This window comes from Cotesia typhae, unplaced genomic scaffold (genome assembly GCF_013202065.1).
Source record: "Cotesia typhae breed Kobodo isofemale line unplaced genomic scaffold, CoteBio_Ctyphae contig_123, whole genome shotgun sequence".
Lineage (NCBI taxonomy): Eukaryota > Metazoa > Arthropoda > Insecta > Hymenoptera > Braconidae > Cotesia > Cotesia typhae.
The window spans coordinates 648,506-659,966 of NW_027423715.1; the positions used below are offsets into that span (position 1 = coordinate 648,506).

At 28.0% G+C, this 11,461-nt stretch overlaps 2 protein-coding genes across 6 annotated transcripts; one reads left to right on the forward strand and one right to left on the reverse strand.

Moving 5' to 3' along the window:
- The first annotated feature begins 115 nt into the window (after positions 1-115).
- On the forward strand, positions 116-4,079 carry Pp2a-29b (Protein phosphatase PP2A regulatory subunit A). Of its 3 annotated transcripts, XM_074256590.1 has the most exons (9): positions 116-243; positions 363-463; positions 687-878; positions 1,448-1,828; positions 1,933-2,088; positions 2,170-2,441; positions 2,506-2,944; positions 3,025-3,268; positions 3,521-4,079. In XM_074256590.1, the coding sequence occupies exons 2-9, from the start codon at positions 380-382 to the stop codon at positions 3,523-3,525; spliced, it is 1,773 nt and encodes a 590-aa protein (XP_074112691.1). In that variant the 5' UTR covers positions 116-243; positions 363-379; the 3' UTR covers positions 3,526-4,079. The 3 variants fall into 3 exon arrangements, with proteins under 3 accessions (XP_074112691.1, XP_074112681.1, XP_074112672.1); XM_074256580.1 differs by having other exon boundaries at positions 164-463; positions 3,516-4,079; XM_074256571.1 differs by having other exon boundaries at positions 164-463.
- Positions 4,080-5,939: 1,860 nt separating this feature from the next.
- Positions 5,940-11,271, reverse strand: LOC141536227 (uncharacterized). 3 transcript variants are annotated; one of them, XM_074256610.1, is made up of 10 exons: positions 11,180-11,271; positions 10,742-11,113; positions 9,844-10,018; positions 9,452-9,691; positions 8,842-9,177; positions 8,217-8,488; positions 8,041-8,139; positions 7,692-7,962; positions 6,980-7,224; positions 5,940-6,403 (listed from the first exon to the last, which is right to left on the reverse strand). In XM_074256610.1, exons 3-10 carry the CDS (start codon positions 9,979-9,981, stop codon positions 6,244-6,246), a joined length of 1,761 nt encoding a protein of 586 aa, XP_074112711.1. In that variant the 5' UTR covers positions 9,982-10,018; positions 10,742-11,113; positions 11,180-11,271; the 3' UTR covers positions 5,940-6,243. The 3 variants fall into 3 exon arrangements, with proteins under 3 accessions (XP_074112711.1, XP_074112719.1, XP_074112702.1); XM_074256618.1 differs by lacking the exon at positions 10,742-11,113 and having other exon boundaries at positions 11,180-11,256; XM_074256601.1 differs by having other exon boundaries at positions 10,742-11,240.
- Between the last annotated feature and the right edge of the window lie 190 nt (positions 11,272-11,461).

Sequence of the window (11,461 nt, forward strand, 5' to 3'; positions counted from 1 at the left end):
AAATTTTAAATTTCCCAGGAAACAACCAATAGTGACACGCAGCGCCAACAATAAAAAACAATTATTAAATCCAGCTGTTGACGCCAATCAAACAAATTTCATACTCCTGGCACTTCTTTCCTCACTGCAGAACTTTTCCATCAAACACTTCACCTATGCTATATATTAATCACCGAACTAGCTGTGATTAAATACGCAGCGTTTTATTAGAATACAACAAACAATACAACAATTTATAAAAAGGTATTTTTTTAGCGAAGATTATAAATCTTAAAAAAGTGTCTGGCACAAAGTGCCTTTAGGTATAAAAAAATAAAGATAATACGCCGGAATAAAAAGGATAATATAATTTATTTAAATAGTGACTATCAGCAGCAAAATGGCAGCGGCCGACTCATCAACCGACGACAGTCTCTATCCAATAGCCGTTTTAATTGACGAACTGAAGAATGAGGATGTACAGGTACTAGTATTGTACTACTATAATTAATTTTAATTTAATTAAAAAGCTTGCTTAACGTAAATTGACAATTATTTTTTTAGTTTATAAAAACAATCACACGATAGGTTACGATAGTCGGTGTGAAAAAAAAAAATTTTACACTGTCAATATTAATTTTTATTATTTATTACTAAATTTTTAATTCACTAGATTAATAATAATAATTTATTTTTTTTACTTTTAGTTGCGTTTAAATTCAATAAAAAAACTTTCAACAATAGCATTGGCACTTGGAGCTGAAAGAACTCGCAGTGAGTTAATGCCATTTCTTACTGAAACTATTTACGATGAAGATGAAGTATTACTAGCACTTGCTGAGCAACTTGGATCATTTACACCACTTGTTGGTGGTCCTGATTATGTTCATTGTCTTTTGGTAATTATTTATTATTAATTATAATAATTAATCCTCGTAATAATGAATAAAAATAAAATTAACAAATGACATTAAAGTTAACTGTCATTTGATAATTTTTTAATTTTATTAAACAAATTTTTTCAGAGAAATTATTTTTTTAAAAATGCAATTCTAATTTTCTAAAATTTTTACATGTCAATTTTTTTCAAAAATTTATTAATTACAATCATTTAAAAAATTATAAAATAATTAAACATGATAATTAATTTATTATTGATTATTAATTTACAATTAGTTTTCATTTTTTTTAACAAAAAAATTTTTTCTAAAAATTTATTAAAAAAAATTTCAATTCTAATTTTCTAAAATTTCTACATGTCAATTTTTTTCAAAAATTTATTTACTACACTGATTTAAAAACGAGACATGTAAAAAATTTTAAAAACTACGAGTGCAATTTTTTAAAAATATTTTAGTTCTATTTTATTTGATAAAATAAATTTAAAAAAATTTAATGCATGCTGATTTCAGTGTAATAAATAATAATAATTATTATTAATCATAAATTGTAAATAATAATTTTTTAGCCACCATTAGAAGCACTAGCAGCGGTAGAAGAGACAGTAGTGCGTGACAAAGCAGTCGAATCACTCCGAAACATTGCAAGCCAACACAGCCCGACGTACTTGGAAGAACATTTCGTACCATTGGTCCAGCGTCTCGCTTCTGGAGACTGGTTCACGTCTAGAACTTCAGCTTGTGGATTGATAAGTGTCTGTTACCCACGTGTGAGTCCAGCGACGAAAGCAGAGCTGAGGAATCATTTCCGCAACTTGTGTCAAGATGACACTCCGATGGTACGTCGTTCAGCGGCTTCCAAGCTCGGAGAGTTCGCGAAGGTCGTCGAGATTGAGTATCTAAAGGCGGACTTGATTCCAATGTTTGTTGTCTTGGCACAAGATGAGCAGGTAATTTTTTTCACATTTAATCTTTGGTTTTATTTTTACTGTTTTAATTTTTTTTTTTTTTTTTTTTTTTTTCTATTATAATAAATTTATTACTTATTTTTCAGGATTCAGTTCGCTTGCTAGCTGTTGACGCATGTGTTAGCATTGCTTCACTCCTCCAACAGGAAGACGTCGAGCAGTTGGTAATGCCAACACTACGTCAATGTGCCGGTGATCAGTCGTGGCGAGTTCGTTACATGGTTGCTGATAAATTTACTGATGTAATTATTTCTTCATTATTTTTTTGATTTAATTTTATTGACCAATAATTTTATATTTAATATCGTAAAATTTTTTTACAGCTCCAGAAAGCAGTAGGCCCAGAAATAACAAAATCTGATCTAGTTCCGGCATTCCAAGTTCTTTTGAAAGACACAGAAGCTGAAGTTAGAGCAGCAGCCGCTGAAAAAGTCAAAGAATTCTGTCAAAATCTCGATCAATTTAGCCAAGAAAATATAATTATGACAAATATATTGCCTTTTATAAAAGAACTTGTGGCTGACCTTAATCAACATGTTAAATCTGCTTTAGCTGGTGTTATTATGGGACTTAGTCCTATTTTAGGCAAACATAAGTAAGTAAAATTACTAATTTTGAATTTTGTTGACAGTGACTAATAAACAGTTTTATTATTTCAGTACTATTGAACATTTGCTACCGCTTTTTCTGATGCAACTTAAAGACGAATGTCCAGAAGTACGTCTTAATATTATCAGTAATCTAGACTGTGTAAATGAGGTGATTGGTATCCAACAACTGTCTCAGTCCCTTTTGCCGGCGATAGTCGAACTCGCTGAAGACAGCAAATGGCGAGTACGTCTTGCGATAATCGAGTACATGCCGCTGTTGGCTGGACAATTGGGCGTCGAATTCTTCGATGAGAAATTAAACTCGCTATCAATGAACTGGCTTGTTGATCACGTCTACGCGATCAGAGAAGCAGCTACGCTTAATTTAAAGAAGCTGGTTGAGAAATTTGGTCCCGAGTGGGCTTCTAATACTATTATTCCAAAAGTTTTAAACATGTCACGGGACCAAAACTATTTACACCGTATGACATGCTTATTCTGTATCAATGTAAGAATATTATTATTATTAACTTCTAATTTTATTTATTAATTATTTTAATTAATGCATTTATTTATTTTTTTATTTAGGTATTGGCTGAAGTATGTGGTCCAGACATAACAACAAAAGTAATGCTTCCAACAGTTGTTGCAATGGCTAACGACAATGTAGCAAATGTAAGATTTAACGTAGCAAAAACACTACAACGTATCGGGCCTTATCTAGAACCAAGTGCAGTACAGACGCAAGTCAAACCAGTACTTGATAAACTTAATACAGATTCAGATGCTGACGTTATATATTTCGCCTCTGAAGCTATTGCAGGAATCGCAGGTAATTTTATCGCTTCTTTATATTTATTGATTAATTAAATATTTAGGTCACATGTTGTATCTCCAGACGAAATAATTCCAGATAAAAAGTCTTAGGATAAACAAAATTTTTTTAAATAATATTTTATATCACAAATTTTTTATTTTTGTCTGAGAATAAAATATGTGATCAATATTTATAAAAATATTAATTTAAAAAAAAAATTAACAATATTAATTACAATTTCATTTTTATCATTTTTTCGCAGCGTAGGTTAATCACGTCTCCTAAGCGCATTTATCTCTAATCCATACGCCAGAAAACTACGTATAAAAAATTTACATTAAGGAAATAAATAAAGAACAAGAAAATAAATTTTTCACATAAGAAATAAAATAATAAAAGCAACAATAAATAACGTATCAATATCGGTCTCTTTTCCACAAGACGTAGCTGAATATTGTGAAGATGCACCTAATGTAGAATTATACTAAAAAAAAAATAAATAATCTAGAATTATCAGTTAATTAAACTGGAATATGAGAATAAAATAAAATTTCAACTGTATTTGTATATCTTTAGCAATTGTACTAAGTATTGAACTATTGAGTTTTTAAATTAAGATCATAATACTATTAATATTAATATAATTATTATTATCATTATTATTATATATATTGGTATTAATTAAGTAATGTTTTAAAGAGAGTAAATTAACTATTAGGTGAATGACCGAGAACTGTATCATTCTCTATAAATGATATAAAAATAAAAAAAAAACTGGATCATGTCATTTGGTTATTACTCAAATAAAATATTAAATCAACATTTATTTTCTACATATTTTATTACCGACTAAAATTCGAATATACATTAATCCTGAAAGCAAAACAATAAAATGGGTTGCAGTCAACTAGTCAAACTGACAACATTTCGAATTAATAAATTAATAAATAACGTATGTCTTAAGGGCGTATAATAAAAATTATATTATTTTTTTTAAGTCCAAAAAAATTTTTAGTTTGAAGAAAAAAAATTTTTTTTTCCATTTCTGCACGTTTTATATAAAAATACGTAAGTTTCCAAAAAAAAAAATTTTTTACGCCCTTATGGCATCCGAGGTGAGTCCCGGGAGCCATAAGGACGTATAAAAAAATTTTTTTTTCGGGAATTAACGTATTTTTGTATGAAACGTGTAGAAAAGCAAAAAAAAATTTTTCTTTAAACTAAAAAGTTTTAATAATTCGAAATGTTGTCGATCTGTCTGGTTGACCACAACTCAACAAAACACCCCAATAATTATAATTTATAATTATTAATTATTCATCGGTTTTTTTTTCTTATTACAAAACACAAGCACATTTGATTTTATTTTTCCGCTCCGTTTACACATAACATATCACAGCTTACTATTCTCTCTCATTATTATTATTAATATTATTATTATTGTTATTGTTATTGTTTTTTTCTTACATTAGTACAATAAAGTGTAAGTGATGTACACAGTGAAGAAATAAAAATAATTATTAATGGTTTACACTTTAATCATTCTAGATAATAATTACTACTATATTATTAATGACATTAACGATAAAAACAGAAAAACAAACTGGCTGTTTAGGAACCAGACATTTATAATATATTGCCATTAACAATTTATCAATCGATTTACTAATTTAACAATATTAATTAATAACTTGACACAGATTAATATAAAATGATCACTTTATATATGGATATCAGACTTTAAAATATTTTAAACTATTTTATAGGACAGGTTTTTAACATTTATATTGCTAATTAATTTTTAATGATTATGATTGACAAATAAAAAAAATTATTGATCAACTAAATCTAATGGCATATCAAAATTAGTAGAAAAATATTGCAACGACTTTAAAACGAATTTTAATTTTTTTTTGCACTATTAATAATAATAATAATAATAATAATAATAATAAAATAAATAAAATTTTAAAGGAAATAGCCACTCAAAAAATATTCGGAATTTTCATATGAAATTCTAGATATATATTTTTGAATGTATAAATTTTGATTTAAAAAAAAAAAAAAATTTTTTTTTTTTTTTTTTTTTTTTTCAAAATTTTACAGTGGCTATCTCCCTTAAATCATCAAAAAATTTTTCCAATTGATAAAATTATCAAAATAATTATTAAATCATTTGAATATTTTTTTACTTACAAAAAACTTAAAATTAAATTATTATGACTTTATATCTTCTATTTATGACTAAAATTATTCCCATAAAATGAATGCCTTTTATTTAAAAAAAAAATAAAATAAAATTGGCTTCCTATTATTAATACTGCAAACGAATGATCATTGCGTAAATTACACATACTCAATGAATTTTTTTTTCTGAATTTTTATCAATTGCCTCGTTTTTTTTTTTTTTTTTTTTAATATTCAAAACTCCTCTTGATTAATTAAATTAAAAGTTCAACAGTCAGGTATACAAAGTAAGTAAAATAATTAATAATAAAAAGTACATTAAACATTTGGAAGATAATTGGGATTATTTATCTAAATCTAAATCTAATCCTATTGCAATATATTCAATTGTGATTATACTTAATATTAAAGTCTTAATATTATACTAATTACAACTTTAACTTAAAGTTAAAGACAAACATCCTCATCACTTTCCGTAATTATTATTATAAAAAACAAATTTAGGTCGATCGCGTGTCATTTAATAAGTATGTAAAGAAAAATTACAAAGACAAGTCCTTGGAATGAAAGTAAAAACAACTAATGACATCAATCAATAATTATCAAGTAAAGAAAACTTATTAATAATTATTATTAAAAAAAAATACCGGCAGTTTATTTTTTAAAAATTTGTTTTGATTTGAAAATAAATAATTTTGAAAATAAATAATTTAATTATGAGTCGGGTATTAATTTAAGATTTTCGTGGGAGTTTTCCACATGTTTGTACCGATCAGGGGAAGGACTCTCACCCTTATAATTATTCACACTGTAGTAGGATCTATTTTGGGCAGGTTTAGTGCTACTGTATTGCTGACGGTGTTAACCGGTTCTCCTTTAATGTTACCATTATCAGAACTTACGATATTTAATGCTGATATTTTAGCGCGCTGATAAGCCACCACTGTGTTGAGACTTAGAAATCTAGAAAAAAAAAATCAATAATTATTTATTTTAATTAATTAAGAGTTCTTTAATTTGACGATCTGATTTTTAAGCATTTTATTTATTTATTATTATTTAAAGATTATATAAAAAAAATTTGAAGTAAAAATCTTTGTTTTATTTGAAATTTGTTCAAAATAATTTTAAAATAATAAAAAATTCCAAGTTCTATTTTTTCATTGTTCGTTAAAAAACAAAATTCTTAAAAAACCAAAGAAGCCCCTCAAACAAATTTAAACTTCTGTTAAAATCGCTTAACTAAAAAATTTAGTAAATATTTTAAGATTTTGTGCGTAGTATATTATGCTAATCATTATTCATCTCCATAATCTTCGTCTAAAATAAACAGGTTTTTTTTCGTACAGTTCAGAGTTACCTATTTCTCTAAATACGCTGAATAAATCAAAATTTAAATAAATATTTTTCAAGTAAATTATCTTACAAATGAAAGTTGTATCATGATAATAGTCAATAAAAAAGTAAAATTTTATCTGGCATCGGGTTCATCGTTTCTAAGTACTCTAAAAATAAAAATATGAATAAAAAATAAATTACCTTATACAGACATACATAACCAGCAGAGCAGCACCAGCAGCAAGCATCCGTATGATTGGACTTTCGACAAATTGAATAAGTATCCAAGCAGCCGCAAATGATCCACACATTGCTGTTACCGTAGCAATTGTTGTAATCCAATGACGCGGCGTCATGCTATTTTGCCAATCCAATTTAGTGGCATGTTCAACATTGTACTTGCTACCGCAGACTTTGCACGTCAAACTATCTGCATTCATTGAGCTCTGGGAGTAAAAAAGATGTATATGTTAACAAATAAAATACACTAGCACACTATGTGACTGCCGTGATTTTTGAACTATAAATGAATAAAATTTTGCTTTATAAAATAATGACTTTTGTTTAATTGCTCTGTGCTTTTTTAACTATTGACATTTTTAAAGATATAAGCTCATCCCGATGTTACACTCATCAAGAGCTTTCATTTGAGTACCCACATGCATTTTTATATATTTTTCATATATACATATATATAATATATATAAATATATGAAAAATTGATGTGGGTACTCAAATGAAAGGTCTCGATGAGTGCAACATTGGGATGAGCTTATATCTTAAAAAATGTCAATAGTTCACAAGATACGATGTCATTTCTTAATTATTGTCATTTTTTAAGCTATAAGCTCAAAATTGTGCTTTTTCTTACAATAATATAGATAATAGGAAGTAGTTAAATAAAATAACGTACCTCAACTAGCCATCGACGCAGGCAATCATGATGAACAATACTAACGTCACCCCGACACTGACACGGCTGAATCAACGGGCCAGCATCCTGTGTCTCGCTGTCGTAGCAAATCCAACAATCTTTACTGCTGACAGATGCATTATCAATGAGCAATTTAGCGTCAACTGAGCAACGCTTTTCCTGGAGGTTTCCGTCTGTTGGATACTTTGATTGGTCCAAGTCCAAGTGTTTTAAAATTCTTTTTGGGTTTAGTATCCATAAACGTTCCGGGCTGAAATAAATTATTCTATTTTTATCAACGATCTTTCAATTATATCAATTATATCAATTAATGATTTAGATAAATTACCTCATACAGTTCCAAAGCACGCAAGGAAACCAAAGAGCTACACCAACTTCAATCACATGAAAAACCACATTGTGATAATTACGACTCACTAATGGAACCCTAAAGAATAAATAATTAATTATTAATATTATTTATTTGAAAAAAAAAAAAGTTATTTATTAATTAAAATAACTTACTTGGTTTTCCAGAATTCACTCAATGTTTCGCTAAATAAAAAGACTATTACGATAAATAACATAAATGCCTGTGACAAGATTCCGAATCGTGACTGATTCAATTGCGATGTGTTGACATGATGAGAAACATTAATAGGTTCTGCGGAAGTCGATGGCGTGGGCTCAAATAACTTAGCAGTTGTTGGTTCCTCATTACTTTTATCTTCACCCGGAGTACGGACATTCGTTGCGATCGATATTTCTTGATATTTAACAATGAAACCACCACGAATCTAAATTTATAAATATTATAAATTAATTATTAATATTCACTTTGTTATAACATTAAAAATAATTTAAAAAAAAAAAAACAATAATGATAATAAAATTCCAACCCAAATTATTATTATTATTATTATTATTTTGTTATTAAATGCTCAGGGGGGTTATCCCGGGAATCCGATTCTCCGAGGGCCCAGCCTGAGCTCCATCCGTTACTGCTGGACCACTCCGCACAACAAGGCGGTTAGTGATTATTATTATTATTATTATTATTATTAGTAGTAGTATTAGTATTATATTCATTGTTAAGAGTCCATTATTATTAACTAATAATAATTAATGTTATTATTGAAAATATTTATACCTTGAAAAATACTTCAACGCCGTAGATCAAATAGAAAACAACGACAATAAATAGCAGTACAGCATAACAACCATTGAAAACATTTGTATAGAAGCTCTGGTCGACTTCCGATTTCATCTGGGACGTGATCAACTCAGCGAGCAGTAAAGAGTAATTTATGATATTGAAAACGACGAATGCTAAGAAAGATTTTGATAAGAAAAGTGGTTTCTCTGTGCGGATATCCGGGACATGAAATACTTCTGCCCAGAAACAAACTATTAAAGATGAGCCGCTTAGTAACAGTGGGTAGTAGGTTGATGATAGTGTTCTCGACCAGCCCTCTGCGAATGCAGTCTGTTGAATAATTAATAACATTGTTGTCAATTAATTTTTTTTTTTTTTTTTTTATAAATAAAAAGACTTTTAAATAATCGCAGGGGTCAATAATTTCAGCTGTAACTTTCATTACGAAAATTTTTTTAATTACTCAATAAAAAAAATTTAAGTTACTAATAGATATTATTTTTTCTAAATAAAAACATTTTATCTTTTGGACTTGAGTCAGAAGCTAGAGCATTTACATGATAGCGCGCATGATGTCGATAACGTTAAAAATGATAAAACTTACTGGGCAAGTAAAGTAAGCTCCTCGTACAGCAGTTGCTAGAAAGACAATGAAGTACAGTACTTTTTGGGTAGTTACTCTGCAAGCACGCAAAAATGAGGGTGCTTTCATTTTTTGCCACTCGGCAACAATGCACATCACCAGTTGCGTTAGACAAACAAACGCAAGTATGAAAAACATTGTCGCAAATGCTATGTAGTAACTCGAATTCGGGACATGGCAATCGCTACCATCAAATTGTATCTAAAAAAAAATTCATGTAATTATTATCATTGTTAGAGCAACGTACGACGTGTTTAGGTCAATTAAAGTTAAAATTGTCAGTTATAAAGAAGAAGAGTTAAATAATTTATATAAAATACCAGAGAAGGTCAATGATAATTAATATAATTTACCTCACATAAACAAGTCCCGTTATGACACTCTCCATGGCCAGAACAATTATCATTGCAAGTACTATTCCAAGCCATCATTCCGAATTTCATTAGCAATGACAGTGGATTTTGAGTGCTCAATGCGATCATTTGATCCATCGTATCTCAGTGACGCCACGAACTGCTCAGCAGTTCACTGTTTAAAAACAAACAAATCTCACATTTATTATTATAAATAATATATATATGACATTGCAATTAGAGTAATTAAATACAACTTTCACAATTTATGAAGTTTAAGTTAACAGTCGCTTTAGCATTTTAAATATTATTTTTAACAAACAAATTTGTTAAAAAAAAAATTGCATTTTCAATTTTTAAAAATTTTTACATGTTAATTTTTTTTAACAATTAAATTAATTTCAAAAAATTGCATTTTTTAATTTTTTTAATTTCTATAAGTCAATTTTTTTTTCTAATGTTTTTTTTGCCATACCTAATTTAATTAAAAAACATTATAAAATATCTGCTAAATTTATATTCATCCTAAATTAATTTTCATTCACAATTTACTCTACTTTAACTAACAAACAATCGCCTTTTTAAAAAATAGCTGACAATTTTTTATGTTAATAAGTAAAAAAAAATAAAAACTTAAAATGATATAAATTTAGATAATTAAAATGGCTAAAATTTTTTAATGATAATGACAGCGATAGTAATTACGATAATAACTATGTACTTAGGTCTTATGAATAAAGAAGCGTGACTGAACACATAAAATGCGTTCGCATGCGTAGTCTAGTAAATTTGTGTAAAAAAAAAAAGTTAAACTAGATTACATTGTATCAAACATATATACTAAGATATCATAGAACTAATTATTTGAATTATTTAGATGATGATGATGATGACGTACCGTTTTGACGTCGTTGCACAATTAAGTTTAACGACAGTCCCAATTCTAGTACAAGAATACAAATGTGTATTTGTAAAATAATTTATATGTCTGTATATTATTTATACATATATATTTAGCGACGTGTGTATGAAGATTACGATTACGATGATAAGGTCACCAGCACTCAGACTCTTAAGCTGAAGAAACCACACTTGTCACAAATAAATATAAGCGTCAGTACACCTGCACTCAATATGTACTCTACCACTAGGACGAACTGGTCAACATGACGCTTCAATAATTAATAACAATAATCATTATAGCATAACAAACAGTATGACGATGATTGATACTCCGCAATGATTAACGGACACTAATTTTTGACAGTACCTGAACGCAACAGACAATCAATGAGTATTTTGTTAGTTATAATTATATAAAAGTAATTAATTGTACCTTTATCACTTTGATAATTTTCATCGCGACCAATCACTGGGTTGCGAACCGCCAATCACTGAATAACCGAATGTGTGTCGGGTATATTTGTGATCTTTTTGTCCATTGAGTAGTTGAGCTCTAGAAACGAAACTGTTTTTAGATGAGACTGAAGTTAGCAGATATTGAAAATTTTTTTTAGAATTTTATAGAAATTAAATTATTATTAAAAAAATTTAATTTAAAAATTCCACATGTAAATATTAAGAAAAATTACAAGTGAAAATTTTTATGACATTAAAT

What these genes read in the sequence shown, in the direction of transcription:
- Pp2a-29b (XM_074256590.1), top strand. Translation starts at nt 380, where the DNA reads ATGGCAGCGGCCGACTCATCAACCGACGACAGTCTCTATCCAATAGCC. An exon ending in TCTTGGCACAAGATGAGCAG is followed by an intron (nt 1,829 to 1,932) that starts GTAATTTTTTTC and finishes CTTATTTTTCAG; the next exon opens with GATTCAGTTCGCTTGCTAGC. An exon ending in CCTATTTTAGGCAAACATAA is followed by an intron (nt 2,442 to 2,505) that starts GTAAGTAAAATT and finishes TTATTATTTCAG; the next exon opens with TACTATTGAACATTTGCTAC.
- LOC141536227 (XM_074256610.1), bottom strand. Translation starts at nt 9,981, where the DNA reads ATGGATCAAATGATCGCATTGAGCACTCAAAATCCACTGTCATTGCTA. An exon ending in ACGGGACTTGTTTATGTGAG is followed by an intron (nt 9,692 to 9,843) that starts GTAAATTATATT and finishes ATTTTTTTTTAG; the next exon opens with ATACAATTTGATGGTAGCGA. An exon ending in AGTGAATTCTGGAAAACCAA is followed by an intron (nt 8,140 to 8,216) that starts GTAAGTTATTTT and finishes TTTATTCTTTAG; the next exon opens with GGTTCCATTAGTGAGTCGTA.